This window comes from Canis lupus, chromosome 7, assembly GCF_011100685.1.
Source record: "Canis lupus familiaris isolate Mischka breed German Shepherd chromosome 7, alternate assembly UU_Cfam_GSD_1.0, whole genome shotgun sequence".
Lineage (NCBI taxonomy): Eukaryota > Metazoa > Chordata > Mammalia > Carnivora > Canidae > Canis > Canis lupus.
Window position 1 is genome coordinate 66,948,692 of NC_049228.1, and position 26,889 is coordinate 66,975,580.

The 26,889-nt window shown below is 34.2% G+C and overlaps 1 protein-coding gene across 3 annotated transcripts in view; it reads left to right on the forward strand.

The window, feature by feature from the left end:
* Positions 1–26,889, forward strand: part of ROCK1 (Rho associated coiled-coil containing protein kinase 1) — a 138,951-nt gene that overhangs the window by 30,747 nt on the left and 81,315 nt on the right. For all 3 annotated transcript variants that reach the window (XM_038543693.1, XM_038543695.1, XM_038543694.1), the window contains exons 2-4: positions 2,732–2,813; positions 24,919–25,019; positions 25,599–25,736. In XM_038543693.1, coding sequence (XP_038399621.1) covers positions 2,732–2,813; positions 24,919–25,019; positions 25,599–25,736 — 321 coding nt within the window. The remainder of the gene's footprint in view (positions 1–2,731; positions 2,814–24,918; positions 25,020–25,598; positions 25,737–26,889) is intronic.

The window sequence follows — 26,889 nt, forward strand, 5'->3', positions numbered from 1 at the left end:
CTTGAAAGAAAGATATTTTTTCTATGTATCACTTTTAAGAGAGAAGAAACTTACCCCAGAATCCTTCTGTAGGTTTTCCCTCATGTCTCATGTGACATATTATTACCATGTTCCTGCACTTAAAGTGAACGCTGGCAAGAGTAATGGGCCACCATAGTTGGTTTAGATCGGACTATATTTAGAAACAACTTCCTGAAGCTGAGGAAGGTCTTCCCACACCTTGGGAGCTGATACTCTCATTGAGGAAGTTGGGTGGCTTGAACAAAATCACAGTTAAATAAGGAAGGTAGAAAGGGGGAAATAATTGTCAAGTTAAGAGAGCCAGCAGTCTTATACTATATTATGAGTAAAATGTGATGCTCAGGTCTGGGGCTTAGCTTACTCAAGGCATTTGAAACCTAGCTTGACGACTGAAGTAAAAAAATAGTTCAGAGATAAGGGGAACAGTTAGTTTTTATAGGTAGTTTAAGGAAGGTCATCAGAAGAGAGAGTAGGGGTATAATAGAGAAAGAAAACAGGTTTGAGTCCTAACCAGTGTCCTTTCTAGTTATAATTAGAAGAATGACTTGTGGTTTTCTATTAATTTTTGGACAGTACATCTTGAATTTAAATAGACATTTATTCTCAGTTCATAACTTCACTTTTAAGAGATTCAAGATTTTTCAATCATGTTTTTAACATGGTCATGTTACATTTATACAAGACTAAAAGAACATTTTGATTTTGATACAGCTAGCTAGCTAGTATTGGGACAAGTCAATATTTCTCATTGCTATTTGATGAAGTTGTTCAACAAGGTAACTTTTGAGGTGGTTTTGTGCCTAACATTTAATAAGTAAAAAAAAAAAAAATTACGTGGACTAAGATTGGAAGCAGTTATTTTCAATATATTTGCCAAAGAGAGCATAAGAGTAAAATATAATGTACATACCTTTTACTTTTTAATGTTTTATTTGATATTAGAAAACAGTTTAAGCTATTGTAATTTAGTGCTGAATCTTTTAAAATTTGCAAGTGTGTTTAGAAGTAGATGTTTACCAGGAACTCTTAAAATAATAGTTATTTAAAAATATAATAATATATTGAGATTATTCTCCAGACAACTTTAAGGTACCAAACCAAGTTTTGCCTAAAATTTTTCTTGCGTTGTCGGTAGTACTTGGACTACTCTGTAGTCTAATTTTGGTGAGTGACTCGATGCATGAAACTTAATATCTAATCTAAGAAAAATATTTCTTGAATAATGTAATGCCATTGCTGGTAAGCATAAAAATCATTGGCTTAGTGTACATTTTATGTCTACTTGTTCAGTCATTCTGTCTGCAAGGTGCTTTTGGAAAAAAATGAAAGATTAACTGTGGTTTCTGCCTTAAAGAACCTAAAAGTCTTTTTTAAAAAAAATTTTATTTATCTTTACCTAGAAAATGGTGAATTCACATATTTATTGGTTTGGTTTTCCAATTTAGAATAGACCAAGCATTAGCTGGTCTTCCTAAAAATCGTATTTTCATAGAAAGGTTCTCATCTCTTTTTCTGTAAAAAGAATTACCATAAATGTTCAGATTGCTTAGAAGACTCTTGGAAATGTGTTTTAAAGATAGATAACTTTTCAGTAGGAAATGGAGGAGCTTTTTCTTCAGAGCTGCACAAATTGTAAATTTTGAAAAGTCAGTATTAGGTGGGTTGTTGGTCTCTTCAAGCAGTCAGCAGTATTGGTGTTATTACCTGTTTTTCCATGTTCACTTTCCAACTCTGCAATGGTATATTTTAAAGCCTGTTTAAATTTGACTCTGCTTTTTGGCTTCCTAGGGAAATATTTTAAGTACTTGTATTCTAAAATAGCTGAGTGATCACACTTGTGGCTTAACACAAAGTATAAAGTATATCCTCCGGCTTTAATTTTTCCTTCACCCTTTGGTGAACATGACTGTACAGGGTCTGCAGAAGGTGCATCTTTCTCTGCTGCTTCTGTTTTTATTTTTGGGCTCTACTAAATTTCTCCCAGCTAAATAAAAAGATTACTTGGGATTATCTGAATGTTTCTCCTGCTTCTGCCACAAGACAGGATATAAACTGAATAGACCCATTCCTACTTCAACACTATTAGGTACACCTTCATGTTGCCCTCTCCTTGCTTAGATAAAATTTAAAAATCTACTTAAAAAGTAAAAGCCCATGTTTGTCCCTTACTAATGGTTGCCTTATAAAGTACTTCAAAGGAAGAAAGAATCTTTCTGAAAACCCAGTGTGTTTTTGTAATTAAAAATGTATCATCTAAATGCAGAATTTATTTTATACTAAACATCACATTTTAGAAACTAACGTTTAGCTACTACCTTTTAAAATATTTATAGTCACAAATACAGGACGTTTGTTTTTGCTGAGTGTCTGTAAAATAAGGATAAATGTAGTAGGCAGAAGGAAAGTAAAATTTCATGCCCTTAGGAGGGGAAGGGCATGAGTTGAAGTCATGTGTAGCCAAATTGTGGTGGTTTTGCTGCTTCTCAGACTGGGTGACTTAGAAGGTGAAAAATCTATATGAAATAAATAAAAACAAATTTTCTCTTTTCCTGGCACCCATGTAACCTTGTAGAAGGTGTTAAATGAATGCAAGAAATAGGAGAGGACAAATTAAATGTTAAAGCAATGTGTTTTATTCTTTACTCCTAAAAAAGGAAAGTGTTCATAGTATGATCCAAAAAACTAACTGTTTGTTTGTTTATTTGTTTAGGATGGATTGGATGCTTTGGTATATGATTTGGATTTTCCTGCCTTAAGAAAAAACAAAAATATTGACAACTTTTTAAGCAGATGTAAGTAATTTTTTGTGGAGGTTAATGACAGACTGTATACTGAACAAAATCTTCACTTAGATCATTCAAGCCCCTCTTTTATTTCTTCTGTCTACTCTTTGGTTATTTTATCCAAAAATCCTACATAAAATGAGCAGGAAATAGGAAAGAAACTTTATTAATTAGTTTATTAATTTGAGTGCCTAGCAGGAGAATGTTTTATAAAATATTTCGCAGAAAAGGAAATGAAAAATAAATGGCTAAAATAAGTATGTTAAATAATAATATACACACATGCACATTGAATTTCAGTAGTATTGTATTTATCTTCTATTTTTCTTTTGTAAATTATTATTTTGTAAGTTATTATTGTATTTTAATAACCTGCAGGTAAGAACAGATTGCATGTGAAAAGCCCACTATCCCTGAGATAATGAGAATTTTCTCCATAAAGGCTGGCTTATATTAAGGTTTTATGGATTTTCTTTTCTTTTCTTTTTTTTTTTTCGGATTTTCTTTTCTAAAACTTTTTATATTTTGATACTTAGATTTTATCACTTAATATTTGCTTAAAGAATTTATTAAGATAGTTTCAAACTTTTACTCTTTAAAAAATGATAATAAAATTTAGATCATAAAATCTTTCCCATTCCATTTCTTTATTTCCGTTCCTCAATCCTTCATAGTGATACATTGGGTTGGGATGGTTTTAATGTTATCCTTCAATTTTGGTTACATATGTTTTGTTAGAAAAGTATTTTTTTAAGTAGTTAAATCTTTTTACTTTGTTGTATTTATCATTTTTACAGTTTGAAATCTTGCCTCAGAATTTTACCTGTCAATTTTTTTAAGTCTCTTTGCTTTTTATAAAAATGTTTATTCAACCTAATTTTACTTTGGAATTGGTGCCAGAGCCTGAATTGGGAACTTTTTAACTATAAATTTTATTAGTTTCTCACATCTAACTGAAATTACAGGAAAATTTTATTACTGTTTATATTTGTTTACCAACCAACTTAAAAATAGAGCAGAAGGGGATCCCTGGGTGGCACAGCAGTTTGGCGCCTGCCTTTGGCCCAGGGCGCGATCCTGGAAACCCGGGATCGAATCCCACATCAGGCTCCCGGTGCATGGAGCCTGCTTCTCCCTCTGCCTGTGTCTCTGCCTCTCTCTCTCTCTCTCTGTGACTATCATAAATAAAAAAAAAAGTCTTAAAAAAAAAAAAAATAGAGCAGAAGAACTAAAAAGGTGGAGAGTCATGACCATTTCTTATTTGATGGGAGGCAAGGAGAGGCTGTGTGATTTTGTAAAGCAGGCTAGCAAGTTTTGAAACACTTGCTTCTTAGTTTGTTACTCATTTTACTATGCAACATTACTGTTTTCATAATATGAATATGGCTTTATATACATTTTATAAATAGAAATATCAATAGCCACAATTAGAAATAAGTAAAATAAAATGAAAGTATAAAGCCTAAAGTAAACTTTTAACTGACAAACCTATATAGTTTAGTCTAGTTTTTAAATTGGTGCAAAGTACAGAGAGTAACATAACAAAATTTTAGTAAATTATATCTAGCATTATGTAAAAATTGTGACAAAGGAGGGTTTATACCAGGATTGCATTATAAAGTTAGTTCACGGTTCAAAAATCAGCTAGTGTAATTTACCATATTAACATATTAAAAAAATCCATAATATCATCTCAGGAGATAGAAAAAAGCATTGATACAATTCAGTATCTATTTTTGACTAAAAAATATGTCTCTACATACTAGGAATTGAACAAAACTTCCTGTAATAAAGAGAATCTACAAAAAACCTACAGTTAGATTGTATTTATTGTGTAGTACTAAATGCTTTCCCCCTAATATCGGGAAAAGGCAAGTCTGTCTTCTTTTATTACTACTTTCAGCCATAATTGTCCTGGAAGTTCTAGATAGTACAGTAAGGTAAAATAAAGAAAAATTATATGGATTAAAAAGGAAGAAGTAAAATTTTTTTTATTCAGATAGCATGCTTTTGTATATACAGAAATCTCAAGATTATACCAGAAAAGCTTACAAGCCCTAATTAAGTTCAACAAGAATGCAAATTAGAAGATTAATATGTAAAAAGCAATTGTATCTCTATATATTAGTAATAACCAATTTGAAGTTGATGTAACAAATATAGCATCATTTACAATAGAAGCAAAAATATGACAAATTTAGGAATAAATTTGACAAAATATGTATAAGACTTATATATTGAAAACTATATAATATTACTGAGAAATTACAGAAGACCTAAAAAAAAAGAATAAATATTCAGTGTTCATGGATTGGACAATTAAGTAATAAAATATTAAGAGTCCCTATATTAACTTATAAATGGAATCCATGTATTCTCAGAACCTAAGCAAGTTTATTTTTTGTATAAAGTGGCAATTCTAAAATTCATATAAAAATGTGGAGGATCTGTAATAGCCAAAGTAATTTTGGAAAGTAAGAGCAGAGCTGGCAAACTAACACTATATGATTTTCAAGATCAAGACAGTATAATATTAATGAAAAAAGAAATATACATAAATGGAACAAAATAGAGAATTCAGAAATGGACCCATATGTACATGGTCAGCTTATTTTCAACAAAGGTAACATGGTAATTCAGAATTTGAACCTTACTTCGCACACTATATACAAAAGGTGATTCAAAATTTTTCATAGACTAAGGAGCTACAATAGCACTTCTAGAAGAAAACACAGAAAATATTTTTGACTGGTTGGGCAAGACTTTCTTAGATGGGACACAGATAACACAAACCACTTTTAAGAGAAGATAGATTAGACTTCATCAAATTTGAAACTTTTTCTTTTCAGAAAGTACTGCTAGGAAAATGAAAATGTGATTCATAGACTGAGAGAAAATAATTGCGAAACATGTGAAAGGGAAAAGAATAGTCTTTTCAACAGATGGTGCTCAGACAATTGGATATTCATATATGAAGGAATGAAGTTGAATCCCTACCTTACACCGCATACAAAGTTAATTAAGAATGGAAGGACCAAACTATAAAACTCTTAGAAGAAAATGTTGGCATAAATCTTCGTGATCTCAAAAATTAGTCACTTTCTTAAATATAATACCTAAAGAACAAGCAACAAAAGAAAAATAAAATGAACATCATCAAAATTAAAAACTTTTATGCTTCAAAGGACACTCTTGAGAGTGAATGGGAGAAAATGCTAGCGTATCATATACCTGATAAAGAATTGGTATCTAAAATATATAAGTCTTACAAGTCAACAATAAAAAGCGAACCCAATTTAAAAATGAACAAGTGATTTGAACATACGTTTCTCCAAAGAAGATGCACAGTTGGCCAATATGCAGCATGTGTAGTTGTCATTCAGTAGTTTCAAATTATGACCACAGTGAGATACCATTACACATTTTTATAATAACTAAATTTTTAAAAAACTAACAACATCAGATACATGTGAAACTGTGGAGCAACTGAACTCTGGCACATTGCTGGGTGGTTTGTAAAATGGTAAAGCACTCTGGAAAAACAGTTTGGTGTTTTCCTTATAAAGTTACAAGTGCATTTACCTTATGACCCAGGAATCCCACTTCTGGGTATTTATCCAAGAGAAACAAAAAGCATGTGTCTACAACAAAGACCTCCATGAGAATGTTTAAGGTGGTTTTATTCGAAATTGCTGTAAACTGGAAGTTTACATGCCCATTAGTCGGTAAGTGGATAAACAAATTGTGATACATTTAATGGAATACGTAACAGTAAAAAAGAGTAATTAACTGATAGGTGCAACAATATCAGTACATGTCAAAAGCACTGTAGTAAGTGGAAAAAGCCAGGCACAAAAGGGTATATACTGTATGATTCAGTTTATATGATGTAAAATTTCCCTTCAACTCAAATTATGTTTATGTTAATACTTCACACAGAATAATAGATCTTCATAGAATGATAGGATTTTTTTAAATTCTTTTTAAGTTATATGAAAACCTATAGCTTTCATTAGTAAGTATATGAAAATTTTTTTTACGGAAGGTGAATGCTTGCTTCAAATTGCTTTTTGCAGACAGATAGATGTAGTGATCTAAGGGATATACCTGGAATATGGGATAAAATCTTTCTCTTTAGTAATGCAGCTGAACTCTCCCTCGAGTATAACACCTTTAAAATATAGCAGTTTGGGGGCGCCTGGATGACTCAGTGGTTGAGCATCTGCCTTTGGCTCAGGATGTGATCCTGGAGTTCTGGGATCGAATACTGACTGCATCGGGCTCCTGCATGGACTGCTTCTCCTCCTTCTGCCTATGTCTCTGCTTCTCTCTGTGTCTCTCATGAATAAATAAATAAAACCTTAAAAAAAAAAGTATAGCAGTTTGAAGTATTTTAAACTTTAGGCCTAACAATATTACAAGTTGTTAATTTTCATCTCATGTTGAAGAATGTTTACAGAATGAAAGAGAAATGAGAATCTGTGACCATTTAACTGAATAGTTAAATATAAAGATTTGCTTTTCTGGACTCTGGTGTATGATGCCTGAATAATTAGGACTACAAAAGAAATGTTTATCATCCTAATATAACTAGTAAAGATTTTAAGGTGAATTTTAAGTAGGCATTAGAGATCCAGATAAAATGGTGGGAGTTAGTCACATTTTAGAAGACATATTTGGGGGAGTACATTGGAAGGAGGAGAAAAGGAGAATTTGGGAACAGTGATTATGACTGTGTATGTTTATAAACTGTTATCAGTGTCACTGAGATTTTGGGTACAAGAGTCATAGTATGTTAGTAAAAAAGCAAACTTACTAAACAAATCTAACCAGTCTAAAAGAAGATAATGGAGGGAAGAGCATTGTGTGAAAAATTCCATAAACTTGAGAGTAAAAATATGGTAGAGAGCATTTGTTTGGATGCTCTCTACCATATTTTTACAAACAAATAACAAACTATAACAAACAAACCCAGAAATGATATTTTATGGTAGCATACTATAGCATTCCTTAGAGATTACAAAGGTGTCATATTAGGTTTGGGAGTGATGGTCTAGCAGCTGTGTACTTATAAAAGCATATAGAACAGTTGACAAACTCTTTATTTGCTTTGCCAGTAATTTATTTATTAAGAAAATGGAGTAATAGCTGTTCTGAGTTTAATTGTAACCAAAAAGCCTGAACTGGTTAGCATTTGGGATATGACAGAGACCTTGAGACAAAGCATTCAGCTCATTTTAGACAAAGTTTTCTCAAAAGTGGCACTGTTGACATTTTGGGTCAAATAACTCTGTTGTGAGGAGGGACTATCCTTTGCATTGTAGTATATTTAGTAGCATCCCTGGCCTCTACCTTTTAGATGCCAATACCATACTCTTCTCCATCCCTCAGTTGTGGCAACCAAAAATGTCTCAAGAATGCCAAATGTCCTCTGGGCATCAAAATTGCTCTCAGTTGAGAATTATTGCCTAAGACTATATTAATGAAGGAAAGAAATGCTGGGCAGAGTCAGGTATGTGCTCCAAGCTTAGGAAATTTAATCAAATTTATTGAAAAGATAAATTCTATTAATAGTGATTCCAGGTGAAGGATGGATTTCAAAAAGGGGTAAATGTAAGAAAGTTTTATTAGCTCAAGAAACCAGGGTAATTCCACAGAAATTCTTAGCCCAGATTGGAAAGGATATGAACAACCATATCAAGTATGAGTACATATCCAGAGATAAATGTGAAAGAGTAGCATAAATATATAAAAATTGGGTTAGGCCAAAAGGCTGTGTGATGAGCCAAGATTTGTGAAAAGTTCTTAAGACAACAAAAGTAATTTCCCCCACTCATCCTTCTCTGTTTAAAGTAATGGGTTGAAGATGTATGAGAAAGTGATACATTTACTACATAATATCATTTATCTATCTATCTTTCTATCTATCTATCTATCTATATCAGCATGAATTGGGGGTGGAGGACATGGAGAGGGGCAGAAGAGAGGGAGAATTTCATCCAGGCTCCACACTCATTATGGATCCCAAAATGGGGCTCAATTCCTCAACTCTAAGATCACGACCAGAGTGGAACCAAGAGTTGGACACCTAACCGACTGAGCCACCCAGGCACCTGTGAGAGACCATTTATTCTTGAAAAACTTTTTGAATGTCTAGCCAATAAAGACATGAAGAATAAGACAGTGTTTTTCTTTTCTTTTCTTTTTTTTAAAGATTTTATTTATTCATGAAAGATACAGAGAGAGAGGCAGAAACATAGGCAGAGGGAGAAGCAGGCTCCCTCTGGGGAGCCTAATGCAGGACTTGATCCTAGGACCCTGGGATCATGACAGAGCTGAAGGCAGATGCTCAAACACTGAGCCACCCAGGTACCCTGACAGTGTTTTTCTTTAAAACTGTAGATCTTACCATCTTATGAAGGGAAATAACAGGAGCAAACAGTAACTTTTACATATATATACTTTTATAATTGAACTTTTAGAGAATGTAATGATACACAGATCTTGAAGTAGTAAAAAAAGGCTTATGAAGGAAAATAATATTTGAATTGAGTCTTAAAGGACCAGGCTAGGGGATCCCTGGGTGGCTCAGCAGTTTAGCACCTGCCTTCGGCCCTGGGCGTGATCCTGGAGTCCCGGGATCAAGTACTGCATTGGGCTCCCTGCATGGAGCCTGCTTCTCCCTCTGCCTATGTCTCTGCCTCTCCCTCTCTGTCTGTGTCTTTCATGAATAAATAAATAAAATGTTAAAAAAAAAATAAAGGACCAGGCTAGTTTTTTTTTTTTTTTTAAAGATTTATGCATTTGAGAGTACACACATGAATGGGGGGAGGGGCAGAGGGAGAGAATCTTCAAGACTGCTGAGCCCAGGGTCCCATTTGGGGCTCAGTCCCATAACCCATGAGATCAGGAGCCGAGCCAAACCAAGAGCCTGCCACCCAACCAACTGAGCCACCTGGGTACCCCCAGCTTAGATGTCTTAATTAAGGAAGAATGATTCAGACAGAGAAGGAATAGCATTTGTTAAGTCAGAGAGCCATCTAAAAGTATGGTAGCTGAATAAACAGGAATTTTGTATAAGTTGAACTTGGTTGTTGATGAGTGGGAAGGGGTAAGGAGGACAAGTGGCAGAAAAGACCAAAATAGTATGTTGGGGCTTTTGGATTAATGAATGAGATGAAAAAGAACTACTTAATAAAAATAAGACTTTTGTTTTCATTTTTCTCATTTTTAAAAACTTAAAGGAATTGAAGTTCAGGGGAAAAGATAAAATTTGAGCTCTTCAAATTATTTTACATTCCCAGATCTAGGCAGATTATACCTAGAATATTGAATGAACATGCTGATTGATGTGTTGAGCATCTTTAGGAAACCTTTGGAGAATAGTGGAGCTGCCAGAAAATTAAAGATAAGCAAATGATCTTATTATAAACTGAAGAAAAGACCCAAGAATGTAGATTTTGGTCGGCAGCAGTCTTTAGACAGAGGCTTGAACTTTGTTTTCTGTTACAACTCTTCTTGTTCAGGTTTCATCTTCTCACTTGACTGATCTCAGTAAGTCTTCTATCCAGTCTCAGTTTATCTGCTTTTCCTTGTACAGTTAGTACATTGCTGCCAGAGGATTCTTTTTTTTTTTTTCTCAAAGATTTTATTTATTTGTTCATGAGAGACACACAGAGAGAGGCAGAGACATAGGCAGAGGGAGAAGCAGGCTCCATGCAGGGAGCCCGACATGGGACTCGATCCCGGGACTCCAGGATCACGCCTTGGGCCAAAGGCAGATCTCAACCTCAGCCCCTCAACCCTGAGCCACCCAGGCGTCCTGAGGATTCTTTTTTTTAACTGCAAATTGCTTAAGTCAAATCTCACTCCCAACTTTTCATACAGTCTGCTGTATGACCTTTCAACTTACATTCTTATCTGTACTGCTACTCTTTTGTTTCCTTATACCTCCGCCATATGACTTACTCTTTCTTGTTAGAAAGTGCTTTGATACCTTCTCCACAATACTTTTAGAAGTTTCCCTCTTTCTAAAATTCCTTCTAACCCCATCTAACTTAAAGGAATCACCTTTCAATTTCAAATAAGCATTTACTTTAGTTTCCTAGCCCCTTGAGCTAAGTCAGATATACTACCGCTGGGTATGTGCTTTCATGGCATCTTGTGCACTGACCATAGTTATTTATTTGTGTGATTATTTGATTGGTATCCATTCCTTTTCTCCTTCCTCCCTTATCACTAGAATGGGAGTGTCATGAGACCAGGGGCACTTGTATTTGTATTGCAAAACCTGGCTAAATATTAGATACACATTAAATATATGTTAAATATATTAGAGGTTAGATGCTGACTTGTTTGGGATGTAACGATGATCTACAAAGTATTCTTTTGTTAGTAGAGCTTGGATATGATCATTGTCATTTTAAATTATTTTTTATTACCACATATTTCAGATGAATTGACGTAACACATATCTGTGTATCCATGATCACAGTTAAATTAGTAGTTAACATTTTGCTGTATTTGCTCCTGGTCTTTTGTTCAAAATAAGCTGTTAAGTTACAACTTAGGCCTTGGGCCTTATATCTTCTTCTTGCAGATGTAATTACTAGCCTAGAGTTGATGATATTTGGTTATTGTTAAACTGTCTTGGAATAGTGATTTCTAAAAAGATAGCCACCATGTAAAATAATCAAATCAAGAACAAGCATACAGATAAATCAACGAATAAGCTGCACTTGAAAGAACAAAATAATTTTGGTTGAGATAGAAAGTAAATTTCTTTCCAAAGTTCCATTTATCATTTTAAAGGGTAAATCATTTTATCATCATATTAAATCATTCTATTAAAAGATTACATTACTTTTATCATTATAAAAGGGTTACATCTAAAGTTTTTGTTTATTTTTCCAAGTAATTACATTTGGTAACCAATCATACAATATTTTAATGTTTCATAAAATGGAATTTAACCTTTTCTCTAGTGGTTACTTTCTTAGTCTCCTTCCCAAAATGAGTTTTCATGAATTGCAAACATTTATTTAGATATTTATTTACTTGTAAACAGACAGTAATGGTCATTAGAAAGTTTTTTCTTCTTTCCACTATCTTGAAGTTTTAGTATGTCGTTACTCTGGCAGGTTTCAAAACAAAATACTTCTCCGTACTTTTAAAATTTGTAAAATCATGGAACCTTATTACTTATTCAATGATTATTATGATTGTTGAATGTTACTGTTATCTTTCGCTATTCATTGGTTGGTGATTAAAATCAGTAAGCAGTTATCTTGTGTTAAAAAATGTGAAGGAGAAATAAATTATTTTTACTTCAGCATATTCTGTTGATATCATCAAAGAATCCATTGTTCATCCAAGAAAGTAAAAGCAACTTGACTGTGTTTGCCTTAGCTCCTTGTAGACTTACACAAAAAGTAGAAATTGCTCAATAGAAAAGGGAAAACTTTTTCTCACTTTAAGGTCATAAAAAAATAATAAATTAAGGTCATAATAATAATTCAAACAAAACATCACAAGATTTTATGTGATGTTTGTAGAAAAACCCTAATTTTAATGTTTGTGACCACTTTCTCCTAAGAGTATCTTATTACATACTGTAATATTGAAGATGAATATTACATTATCTCTAGTAAAATTAAAAATAGTCGTCACCTACTTGGAATATAAAGTTTGATGTAGTTAGAGGTCTATAATTCTCAGGAATTCTGAGGAGCAACAATTCTGAAGACAGATTTTATGTACTACCTATACATACTGTTCTACATTATAAAAGGATAAATTTCAAGGTGCCTGGGTGGCACAGTTGAGTCTGACTCTTGGTTTCAGCTCAGCTCACAATCTAGGGTCATGTAATCAATCCCTGTGTTGGGCTTCACCCTCAGCAGAAAGTCAGGTTGAAGATTCTCTGCCTCTTCTCCTCCCCCCTCCTGTGGATGCTTGTGCATGTGCTCGCACTCTCTCTCTCGCTCTTGCTCTCAAATAAAGAAATAACTCTTAAAAAAGAAATAAAAACCTTCACAGCTAAATATTTAAGATACACATAGGAGTCTACATTAAAGTGGGACATACTCGAGCCAGAAAGCACTGAAATGTAGTAAGGTTTTGGCAAGTTTGATTTTTTTTGCATATTAAGTATATAAATGGCTTGCGTAGTTTGGTAACTAGCACCTGAACAGTGAATAGTATTTCTATTTCTAGGAGGTGGGGACAGGATTGTAAGTGAAAATATATTGGGATTAATTCTTGAACTGTATACTGAAGTATTAAAAAAATAGTACTTTCTTGAAGGACACGAAGATCAATAGATTATCATAGAGTGTGAATAAGCATACTTTTTTATTATATAAAAATTTGATTTAAGCTTGACATGTCATTGGGTAGATTATTCAGTAATTTGTATTGGATGTCCATCTGAAGAGAAAATGATTTTCAAGTCTCCACTTCCTAACATACTAGAAATGTAAAGACATAAGGTACTAGATGAAATTATATAGTTTTCAAGTAGGGAATGTATTTTTTTTAAAGCAGGACTCTAGGACTAAACTGTAAAGGAAACAATGACAGATTTTTGCCTTTTCAAAACTATATATAAGGAAAGACAAATATATAAAGAACATTGGCAAACTGAAAAAATTACAATATATTTAATAAAATGATATTTCTAATGGGGAAGAGACCCTTCTAATAAGAAAAACACAATTTTTAAAAATAGTCAAAATAGCCAAATATGTAGTATAAAGGAGAAAAGATATAAATGACCATTGAATAGTTAATAGTTGAACAAATGCATTAATATTTTCAACAAATATAGATTAAAATAAGAAAAAGACATACCTTCCCCATCTGAATGAGAAAGATAAGAAAGAATCACATGTAGAATTGGTGACTATTAAATGAGATGAAATATGGTAGAGCCATTTTGAAGGGCAGTTGGACAATGTATTTTTTTTTAAGATTTTATTTATTTATTCATAGACACACACAGAGAGAGGCAGAGATACAGGGAGAGGGGGAAGCAGGCTCCATGCAGGGAGCCTGATGTGGGACTTGATCCCGAGTCTCCAGGATCACGCCCAAGGCTGCAGGCAGCGCCAAACCGCTACACCACCAGGGCTGCCCTGGACAATGTATTTTATTATTATTTTTAATTTATTTACTCATGAGAGACACAGAGAGGGGCAGAGACATAGGCAGAGGGAGAAGCAGGCTCCCTGCAGAGGGACCCCAGGATCATGCATGACCTGAGCCAAAGGCAGACACTCAACCACTGAGCCACCCAGGTGCCCTGGACAGTGTATTTTAAAGCTAATAACATTCATGAGCTTAACCTAATCTTTTGCTTAAAGAAGTGTGTCCTGCAAAGCAGCTCTGAATGTATATAGGAATGTTCATCATAACAAATATATGTTATTAGAGCAAAAAGTTAGAACACAAATATAACTCAATAGGAGAAATTTGTCCACTGTCAGCAGTGACTTCCATGAAAAGTAAGTGGCAAAATGTCTTTTTATGTCAATAAGTATAGATAATATATTTTTAAAATGAATATATTTTAAAAATGAATATATTCCATGTAATGTATCTTAATTAAAAAACTTTCTGTGGGGATCCCTGGGTAGCTCGGCGGTTTGGCGCCTGCCTTTGGCCCAGGGAGCAATCCTGGAGTTCCAGGATCCAGTCCCGCGTCCGGCTCCCAGCATGGGACCTGCTTCTCCCTCTGCCTGTGTGTCTGCCTCTCTCTCTTTCTCTCTCTCTCTCTCTCTATGTCTATCATGAATAAATAAATAAATCTTTAAAAACAAAACCTTTCTGTAATGGTAGACACTTAGGTTCCTTCCAGTTTTCCACTAGTGTAAATGAGGTTGTGATGAATATTCTTATACATACAATTTGATGAATAATTGCTGCTTCTTTCTTTGGAGTGAATCCAGGAGCTGCTGAGTCAAAAGTTGTATCCAGTTTACATTTTGATACATAGTGCCAAATGCAGTTTTATACCAGAAAGTGGTATAAAAGTTGGAATTTTAAAATGAAGCCGTAACATTAATAAATTAATGCAGTATGACCTAGGATATTACATAAGCTTGTTTGAAGTTATTACAAATAAAATGCCACTAAATTCAATTTTTTAAAAAGAAATGTTAAATATTCTCTTTATTTACTTTTAAAATAAGTTGCGTTATAGTAAACTCATAGTAAATTTGCTAGGGATTCCTGTATGCCCTTTACCCAGTTTTCCCTAATGTTAACATCTTTTATAACATGGCACATTAACAGAACTAATGTATTAAAATTAACATATTACTGTTAACTCATTACAGGCTTTGTTCAGATAACAATTTTTCCACCAATCTCTTGGTTTTGATTCTAGAATCCACTGTAGGATACTGCATTGTTTTCAGTTGCCATTTCTCCTTGGTCTGTGATAGTTTCTCCATTTTTTGCTTATTTTTTTTAATGACCTTGACAGTTTTGAAGATTACTGATCAAGTACTTTGTAGAACGTCCCATAGTTTGTGTTTGATGTTAGACTGCGGTTATAGGTGATATCATGATTTATTAATGGTAATGTTAACTTTTATCACTTGGTTTATTAAAACAGTGTCTGCCAGGCTTCTTTCCTAGAAAGTTACTGTTTTCCCTTTCCATATCCTGTCGTTTGGAATCTGATCACTAACTAGTTCAGCCTACCTTACAAGCAGGGGGATCAATAAACTCCACTTCCAGATTCAAAAGGTTGTATATACTTTCACACAGTAGAAGTAATATTTTATTTTGATAGTCTCATTTATTAGTTATTTCTGTTATGGATTATGCTTTTGGTGTTGTATATAAAAATCATTGCCGGGCAGCCCAGGTGGCTCAGTGGTTTAGCGCCTGCCTTCAGCCCAGGGCATGATCCTGGAGATCCGGGATCGAGTCCCACATCGGGCTCCCTGCATGGAGCCTGCTTCTCCCTCTGCCTGTGTCTCTGCCTCTCTCTCTCTCTCTCTCTCTCTCTCTCTGTCTCTCATGAATAAATAAATAAATTAAAAAAAATCATTGCCAAACATAGTTATATAAACAATTTCAGTACAGATTGATAGGTGAAATAACAGAGAAATTGTGGTGCCTCAGAGGAGAGGGAGTTATAATCTACTTGAGGGAATCAGCAGTGACTGAAGCAGAGATACAGGATTAGATCTTGTTTGATAGTAAATTGGTCAAATAACATGGGGCAGGGATCCCTGGGTGGCGCAGCGGTTTAGCGCCTGCCTTTGGCCCAGGGTGCGATCCTGTAGACCCGGGATCGAATCCCACGTCGGGCTCCCGGTGCATGGAGCCTGCTTCTCCCTCTGCCTGTGTCTCTGCCTCTCTCTCTCTCTCTCTCTCTGTGACTATCATAAATAAATAAAAAAATTTAAAAAAAATTTAAAAAAAAAAAAAATAACATGGGGCAAGTCATTTTAGGTTGATGATCAGTTTCTGCAAAGGTATGGAGATTTGAAGCAATGTGGTAATGTGAGCAACTGCAAGTAACTGGGCATTGGTAGAGTATGTTAGGGAGAGTATCTAGAAATAAAAGACTGGAGAACTGGACAGTAACAAGGTCTTTATGTTAAGAATTTGGATTCCTCCCCTTCCTTTATCTTTTTCTCAAACCGGATTACTCTGTGTTTGTGTGTGTATGTGTGTGTGTAGTTTGAATTTTATTTGGAGGTTGGACATAAAATAATTTTTCATTAAAGCAGATTTTTATGGAATTGAATATTGTAGATTTTCTGTTAAGTTTTATATAACTTCAGAGGTTTTTAGGGATACTTTGACTACTCTAAAAGTACAAGGTATAGTAGTTTCTTTAGGCAAAGAGGAGCAGTATTTTAGTCAAACAGCATATTGTACATAGCTTTTATTACCATATTTCATCCTAACATTAAAAAAATACTTAACAATTGGGATGTGTCTTACAATCTATAGTGGTAAATAAAATTATGGTGCACTTTATAATCTCGGATCTTAGATTAGGCAGATACATCTTTTTCTCATTAGAAATCAATAGTCCTAGAAAATTTGAAATCTGTAGATGTGAGGAATAAAATATCTGAAATTCTGCCCTCGGAAATTATTGCAAGTATTGTTTTGGTATGTTTCCTTCTAGTCTTTTTTTCTGTTCACGTGTACCAAATATATATTTGTGCACTTTATACTGTTTAACATTATATGTTGAATATCATTCTATGTGATTATTCTTTAACAACACAATTTTAAATGTTGCCTAATACTCCATTATATGTATGTAAAATTATTCAATCTTTACATTGTAAAAAACATTTTATTGTTAAAAATCTTGGTTCCACATTATATCTAACTTCTTTAGGATAAATTTCTAGAATTAGAATTTACTGGGTATGAAGTGTGACTTTTTTTTTAAGATTCTAGAAATAAACAAACAAAACATTCTTTAAAAAATCATCCATTCAATTTCTAGAAAGTTAGATTGAAGAGTCTGTGTGTGATTGAAATCTTTTTGAATTGTTGGTAACCTTGAAACTATAAATTATCAGTCTTTCTGCCTATTTTGCTAATTTGTGATTAGAGACTGATTAGCTAGTTAGTGGCCTGTCAAAACTTATGGTGTCTATTTGTGACTCAATTTGCCTATTTCATTTTTTGCTTACTGTGCTGTGGAGTAATATCTCACTTCTCAGAATCTTAGCTTTCTGTCAGCATCATTTGGCTCGACAAAATAGACAATCAGAAGTTAGTAAAAGTATCTAATAGTTACATAATCCTATTTATTGGTCTTAGAATTAATGGGGACTTACCAAATGTATAATTTTACATGAAATAAATTCTGTAAATAACAAAGAAATTAATAATATGGGAAAAACATAGAATGCTCTAAGAAGGATTAGAAGCTTTGAGAATTTTGCAGTTTTCGATAAGGTGACTAGCTTGGGACTCACTATAAAATGACATTTGAATAAAAAAAAATGACATTTGAGAAAATTATTGAAATACTTGAATTAGTCAAGCAGATGTTTGAGGGAGGGGAATGTTATACAGAGGAACAGCCAGTGTGAAGAGTCTGGGAGGAATATACCTGGCGTGTGTGAGAGGCAGCAAGGAAGAAGCCATTGTGGCTGGATAGGATTGAGCAAGAAGGAGAATAGTAGGATGATGTCAGAGAAGTAAGGAAATAGGCTAGGTCATGTAGAGTCTTGTACGCCATTATAAGATCTTTGACTTTTGATCCGGCTTAGATGGCAAGACATTAGAGAGTTTTGAGCAGAGGAGTGACATGCTCTGACTTGTATTTTTAAGAATATCACCTAGGGTTAAGAATAAACTATGGAGAGTCAAGGATAAACATAGGAAAATCAGTAATGAACTGATTGTAATAATCTGAAGGAGAGGTGATAATGGCTTGGTCCAGCATGTTAGCAGTATAAAGAGTGAAAAGTTATCAGATTGGAGATAATATTTCAAAGGTAGAGCAATCATGTTTTCCTGAATGACAGGATGTGGTGTGTAAGAAACAAAAGGAGTCAAGAATGCTCCCTAGGTTTTAGAAAAATTGAACTGTCAACAGAAATAAGGAGATCATAGAAGTTTTGGGTAAATACATGTCTTCGATTTCATACACCTTAAATTTGAGAGATCTGTTACCCAAGTAGATATATTTTGTTTTGTGGTGGTTTTTTTTTTGTGGGTTTTTTATTTTATTTTTTTTTAATTTTTTTAATTTTGTATTTATTTTATTTTATTTTTTATTTATGATAGTCACAGAGAGAGAGAGAGAGAGGCAGAGACATAGGCAGAGGGAGAAGCAGGCTCCATGCACCGGGAGCCCGATGTGGGATTTGATCCCCGGTCTCCAGGATCGCACCCTGGGCCAAAGGCAGGCGCCAAACCACTGCGCCACCCAGGGATCCCCTTTTTTGTGTTTTTTAAAAAGATTTTATTTATTGATTCATGAGAGACACACAGAGAGGCAGAGACATAGGGAGAGAGAGAAGCAGCCTCCCTGAGGGGAACCCAATGTGGGACTGGATTCCAGGACTGTGGGATCACGCCCTGAGCCGAAGGCAGAAGCTCAACTCCTGAGCCACCCAGGCATCCCTCAAGTATATATATTTTGTAAACAATTGAATATATAAAGCTGAAACTTAAGGGACTGATCATAAAAATTTATTGACATGTAGATGGGTTTTAAAGCCCACCAAAAAAATAAAAATAAACAGAAAAGAAAACAATATGAAAGATTAAACCTCAAGATGTTCAGTGTTAAGAACTCTGGGAGAGGAGGAAGAGCCAGCAAAGGCAACTGAGAAGTAACTATTAAGGTTTTAAAAATACCCTTAGCATTGTTGGAAGAAGCATGTGGAAGTCAAGTAAAGAAAGTAAACTAGCAGAGAGAGACCAGACTGTCAAAATCTGCTGATATGTCAAGATAAGAACTGAGAATTTGTTACTGGATTTAGCAACATGGTAATCCATGACTTTGACAAGCAGCTTTGATAGAAAGGTAGTGGCCAAGTCCCACCTAAATGGATTTAAAAGCAAATATGAAGAAAGATTTAGAAATTGAGAGGACAGATAACATTTGAGGGATTTTGCTGTAGTGAAGTTGAGTAATGGGGCAGAAGCTGGTGAGAGAAATGGAACAAAGAGATTTATTTAAGATGAGAATGAAATTAGCATGATAGGATCTGGTTTGGAAAGGGGAAACTTAATGATACAAAAGAGAGAGGATAGTATTGCTGGAGGATTATCCTTGAAGTAATGAAAAAGGATGTGATATCACTGGTGGAAAGATTGGTATAAAATAGCACTATTCTCCTACAGTAAAAAATGACCAAATATATGCATGCACATGCTGGCAGTTTAATATACATGTGTATGGTGGTAAATCTGTGATAGTTGTCTTGTGATTGTTATTTGCTTTAGGGTGGTAGCCAAAAACATCTTAGCTACGAATGAGGATCAGTGGGAGAGCTGTGTAAGATTTGAGAAGAGGGAAGAAAATGTAAAATATGGTGTGTAGCAGTAGGAAAGTGAACAGTCCAGTGAAATATGCAAGCAGAATTAGGGACCAGCCTTATGTTTATGATTATGAATTTAAAGTGAGTTCAGTCAGTATGATTTTGTATTTATCAAGACTTATTTAACTGTGTGGGTGCTTAACAGAGTTAGTTGGAGAATTGGACTTAACTAGGATTATGATTTTGCCAAACTAAGTATAATGAAGCAGAAGAGAGCCGAGGCATTGAAGGTGTATGCAAGAGAGGAATTCTAATGATTGACCGTGTAATTTAATCTGGGGAGGTAAGAAAGCAATGAGGTGGGGTAAAATGGGATAGGATCAGTGGATTAGAGGTTTTGGTGGGGCTGGGGGTTGTTCGTGTTGAGTTATTGGAGGAAGTGAGTGTGAGATTTGAAATCAAATTTGTGGAAGGATTATAATTATTGATAATACAAGGTCTAGTATGTGAACATGGAAATGAGTGGCTAAGATAAGGTATAGGACAAGATCATTGAAGGAGAGAAGTTAAAGGTATTGAGAGGCCAGGTTATTAAAGTGTCGTCTATGGATATAATAAAATCTCTAAGAATTAAAACGGGTGAATATTGGAGAGGTCAACAGACCAGGAACTAAAATTGTCTGACAGTGAAATTTGATGACCTGAGAGTGAGTAGATTACAGCAATAATGAGAGGTAGTGAGAAATACGACTTAATAACATGAAAATCAAAACTGGCAGATTTAGGGTAGGAGTATAGAGATAGCAGTGGAATTCAGCTACCCCACTTTCAGGGTCAGTGGTATAAGTCATGTGGGAGGGTAAAGGTCACCACTTGAGAGCTTCAAAGGAAGCAGTGTCCTTTGTAGGAAGCTGGGTTTCTATTAGAGTAGGGGTTGGCAAATTACAGTCCACAGGCTAAATCTGGCCCACCACCTCTTTCTGTGTTTTTTGAAGACTGTTTTTTATATTTTAAAAATAATTGATAAAAGGTCGAAATAGGAAAAATGTGACATGTGAAAATTATATAAAATTCAGATTTCCATAAATAAAGTTTTATTGGGACATAGCCACATTCATTCTTATGTGTTTTCTGTCACTGGTTTTGTGCTACAGTAGCCGAATTGAATAGTTCTGACAAATCATACATGATATTGTTAATTACTTCACACTGCCACTCAGCTAAATCACAGTGGTACAATTGTAATGGAATAGCATTTCATGTCAATATCACCATATTACAACATTTTATTATTTTTTTTGCCAGTGTATGCCCTTTGTGTAAAAACAAAAATGAGAGAGAGAAAAAAAAATGAGAAAAGTGAACTTCGAATGTTGTCATTTTGAGGCACAGTGGATTGTGGATTATTCTGTGAAGTTAAATGGCAAAAGGATTGTGTTTATTTTGCAGTGACACTATAGCTGTGCTAAAATAATATATATTGATGTTATCAGAGTGAGCCCCTATCATATTCCCAACTCACAGGAAAGCAACAGTCAGAAAACAATAGAAGACTTGAAATGGAATATCTCATCACAGAATTTTCTTCACAAAAATAAGAAAGGAATCAGACTGCGACCTTACATTAGTTTATGAGTGGCTTGTTAGCCAAACAGGGAAAGCTGTTTACTATTGTTGAGTGTTTGCAGCAGGAAAGAAAGAAAGAGAGAAAAAAGAAAAGAAAGAAAAGAAAAGGAAAAGAAAAAATAAAGGGAAGGGGAAAGGGAAAGGGAAGAAAAGAGAAAAGAAAAAAGAAAAGAAAAGAAAAATTTCCTTAAGAAGACTGTTAGCTTATTGGCAAGAATAATTGCTCAAAGAGTTGAGGTCATTGAAAGCAACATCAATAGTCAATTAAAAATAAGACAAACAGGGCAGCCCTGGTGGCTCAGCGGTTTAGCACCTGCCTTTCGCCCGGGGCATGATCCCGGGGACCTGGGATTGAGTCCCATGTCAGGCTCCCTGCGTGGAGCCTGCTTCTCCCTCTGCCTATGTCTCTGCCTCTCTCTGTCAAATAAGTAAATAAAATCTTTTAAAAAAAATATATGACAAACAACTTTGAGTGATTTTCCGACTCTTATTTGAGGAGTCAATGCTGAGTTTGAAGTATAGGCAAGAATATTTTTAAAGAAGTTGAGAAAATACTAAGTACAGCTTGAAGAGGAGTCTGCTGAGGTGTGTTACAAGTGATAGTAGTAAAAATTAGATAATAGAAAAGGCTTAGTTGGACAAACTGATAAAGCTTATGAAAACACAGGCATATAAAGCCTATAGTTATGTATTGTATTATATACACTGACAGATACTTTGTGAAAAATATTTGAATCTATCGTGTTATTGAACCACAGTGTCAATGGTACACACATCAATCACTGTCATGGACTTACATCATCAATTCTGTAAAATTTTGTCAGAAATTGGAACTAAACTAAACATTCAGTTTATCTTAGTATAAAATAAGTTGATGTCTTAGTGGTGATGTTTGTGGTTTTTTTTTTCTTTTTTTTTAGGACTGTTATGGACTAAATTGTGTTCCTGCCATTCCCGATTTATATGTTGAAGCCTTAACCCCCAATTACTGTATTTGGAGATAGGGCCAATAAGGAGGCAATTAAGGTTAAATGAGGTTGTAAAGGTGGGGCTCTGGTAGGATAGGATCAATGTCTTTACCTTGGGTTGTACACTCGAAAGAGGTCATGTGAACAGAGATGGCACCTGTCAACAAACCAAGAAGAGAGTCCTTACCAGAATCAAATATAGCTAGTCCCCTGATCTTGGACTTCCAGCCTCTAGAACTGTAATAAAATGAATGAATGTTGTTTAACCATCCAGTCTATGGTATTTTGTATGGTAATATGAGCTAAGACAGAGACCAAGATGAAGGTTTTTTTAAGTGAAAAGAGCCACTCCCAACTGTCATTGAGTTTTCATTAAATACTGATTGACTTTGAAGTTAGTTTTTTGCTCCAGACTTGATAATGTTTCTTAATGAATGGAACAGAACCTAAAATAAAAAGGCAAAACACCACTTTTATGCCATATATGAATGTAATAAAATCATTCTGACAGTAAATGTTGTTTGAATCACATATCAAGCTGCTTTATACACTTCCTGTGCTGTTAGAAATTAAAACAGGAAGCAAGGTCATTCCCACATAGATTTGTAGCGGATATGTTTTCTGAGCTCAAACAACAGACTTTTCAGCCTATTTATGGCTGTAAATCTCATAGAACCAGAGCTAGGGATCTTTTCTCAACCTCACAGGCTATTATATAACACATCCTGGTTCAGGATTTTCTTAACTCTCATCTGGAATATTACAGTACTCTTAAAATTCTCCCCACCCCCAGTCTTGTCCTTATTGAGCTCATCTTTTTACATATTTCCCAGAGTGGTTTAGCTGAAATGTAAATTTGACTGTGTTATTTATCTGCCTTATTTCTTTTCGTGGTGTTTCTCAGTTCCCAACAGATCCCACAGGACTCTCAGGGACTGCTTTCTGGAAGAGTGTAAAGTAGATGAAACTCCAGCCCCTCTCTGATATCCCCACTACAGTACCACTACCATCCTGAAGCAGAGTACTTTCTATTATCCATTTGACATATTGAGTTGCTTTAAATTTTATTGTGAGAAAAGATTTTTTATGATTAAATAATAGTTTTATAAATACGGTCCTACAGGTAAAGTTCAAACTCCTAAACCAGTTTGGGGCTTTCCAGCATCTTCTTTGAACCCTTATCACAAACTTGATACTTTAGCATCACAGACCCTCTTGTATGTAGTTCCTCTCTGCCTTTGCTTATATTGCCCATCTGCCAATAGTATTCTCTGTTTTCTTCTCCCCACCTGACTAACTGCTGTGCTTCATTTAAGATTTGTTTCAGGTGTTACCATTTTCAGAAAGCATTTTCTAACTACCTCCTTTCCAGGCAGGTTTGGGTTAGGTATCTTACTTAGTGTTCTCCAAACTCTGTGCTTAGCTTCCATATAGCTTGCCTTTCTGCCTTGCTTTGCCTAGCCTTGCCTTGCCTCTTGCCTCTTGCCTCTTGCCTCTTGCCTTTCCATTTGTTTTTCATTGTTTGTTTCTGTTTAATTTGCTAGAGTTTGAACTCCTTAAGTGGAGGAACTATGTTTTAAAGTTATCTATAACTACAGTGATTCTACAAAGCCTGCATGGTAGACAAATAATTGTGCAGTATATTGATTGTTGCTGTATCTTTGTGATGTATCTTGCAATAGATATGTAACCTAAAATTCTATATATTATCTCTGTGTAAAGAGCTTTCTTTTGCATGTGTTCATTGGTTATAATGTACACAAACACTTGAGTTGAAATAGGCATTTAAAAAGAAAGACAAGAATATAATACAGAATTTGTAATAAGCCTAGAACTTAAGTTTAATAGCTGTTCTGTATTTTGTGCACTCGAAACGTGAAGCTTTTCCATGTAATCTCATGCCAGTGTTGACCCATGTGGATTAAAATAGCCCTATTTTAATCTATGACCAAATTAGGAATTAGAAGATCTACCCAGTGGGGATTTGTAAATTATTGTAGTTTGTAGTGTGACAGGTTTATATAAATAATTGTAGTGATTTCCACTGTGTGTTTTAAGTTAAAATCTAGGTTCAAATCCAGAAACATATTGATACAAGTATGTGATTTTTTTCAGCATTGGTTATCTTCAATTATTTATATCTTCTTGGAGGGATCATCAAAATTGACTTCTTGGAGGGATCATCAAAATAAAATTGATAAAATTTTATTTCACTAATCTAAAATATATATCTATGATCCCTCAATTCAGATTTGCTCAGTACTCAATTAATTGTCCTCAGTGTGTGTAATTAGTATATTTGTTTTCTGAGATAACTATCAAGTTATATTTTAATGAAAAAATTTTAATAGCTAGTGAAGTCATTCCAGAATTTATTTAAAACCATTCTTAACACATTGAACAGTTCTCTTTTATAACTAAATTCACTACAAAGTAATTCTTAATATTTTTGTTTTCTTTCAAGAACTTGAATGTAAAATAAAGTGTTAGTTGTAATATTTCAATTATTTAAAATTATAAACTTTTCTTTTCATACAGATAAAGACACAATAAATAAAATTAGAGATTTACGAATGAAAGCTGAAGATTATGAAGTAGTGAAGGTGATTGGTCGAGGTGCATTTGGAGAAGTTCAATTGGTAGGTTATTTTAATGAGATTAAAAACAATAAAATTTAAAAATCCATCTGTGTTTACCATATGTTATTTGGTTGGGATGGTATTATTTTTATAAAATTGTAAAGCTTTAAGTCATTCTAGATAGTCTTGCCAAAGGATATGAAAGCCTAGAGTCAGATTCAGCAGTAGTATGAGATACTTTCCCCAAGCATCCATGGGTAGAGAAGAGGTTTCAAGTATCAGAAGAAAAATCTTTACTCCTAATCTTAGACTTCTAAAATGTAATGGAATCCTAAGTTTTATAAATAGAAAGCAGCATGCATAACGGTGGAGAAGGGGGAGTGTGCTATAGTATCAAAATAAAGGTATTTTTCTTTTTTTTTTTTAACCTAAATAAAGGTATTTTTCTAACATCACTTGCCTTATGGTAATTGAAGACTTGACGTTATCTAATTGAAATAATTCAACAGAAGAGATGAAAGAAAAGTGGCTAGAATAGTAATGTTATGTTATTTGACAAGGTGTTAAAATCATTTAGTAAATTGTTCTGGTAAACACTGAGCTTTAAATGTTCATTATTTTCTGTTTTCAATTTTAAAGGTAAGGCATAAATCCACCAGGAAGGTATATGCTATGAAGCTTCTCAGTAAATTTGAAATGATTAAGAGATCTGATTCTGCTTTTTTCTGGGAAGAAAGGGACATCATGGCTTTTGCTAATAGCCCTTGGGTCGTCCAGGTATGATTTTGCTACTGGTTTTTTTTTTGTTGTTGTGTTTTATTTTATTGCTGTGCTAGTTTGGAACTAAACATATCAGAGAAGCTGCGTTTGTATTTTATAACAGTAATAGAGAATTTACTGGCAATTACAAAATTATCTAATGTATTGTTATTTTTTTAATCATAAAATTTAATTTTATTGAATTGTCTCTAGGAGGAAAGTAAGGCCAAAGCAAAGTAATTATGTCTTTGTAGACTTTAAATATTAGAAAAATTAAATAATCTACTTTGATTTGGGAGATATCATATACTATCATCTTCTAAGTAGATACTTTTATGTAATGTTGAAATCTAAGTTTTTTTCCAAATATGAGATCCTTTTATTCTGTTTAGTTTACCATTTATTCATCTATTTGTCTCTCTCATTTTGTGGAGAGGAAGGAATGGGAAAATGAAGGAAGAGGTGGGAGGTAAGGTAGGCCTTCAAGTAATACTGTGTTGGCTGTAGGTTTTACAGTGGGAAGAATACACTTGAAGTCAGTAGTTGTAAGTTCTAGTTTTAACTGTCAAAAACCTATCCGTGAAGCTCTGGCCAAGTTTATTTATATCTTTGGGCCTCAATTTCCTTGCTCAGAAATGTGGAAGTTGGCTTAGATTGGTTATTTTCATCTGTGGAGAATGCCTCAGGTGAAGTCATAGGGACAAGCAGGAATTTGGAGAGGTTATAATTCTGGGTTTTCTGTTTCTAGCTCAACTAGAGCAGCTCCATAGTTTATGTGTCCTATATATTGAAATTATATAAGAATGCATATGGGGGAAATAGTCTTCTGGTTTAAAAAAAAAACTGGGTGGACTAGACCATTTCTAAATTCCTAACATGAATTTTGTGACTTATTAATGTACAATATGTAATGAACTGTATCCTAAATAAGCATACTAGTATTTGGAACAAAAGGAAATGGAAAATGTTTAAGAGTTCCGTATACCTTTTTATACTTGAAATGTCTGCTCTGTTTTTATCAGCTGTGTGGAGCAGGGATTTTCAGGCTTGATATTATTGACATTTTGGGCCAGTTAGTCCTTTGTTGTTATGGCTGTCCTGTGTATTAGATTTTCAGCAGCAACTCTGGCTTCTACGCAGGTGCCAGTAGCAGCCCTTCACAGTGTGCATA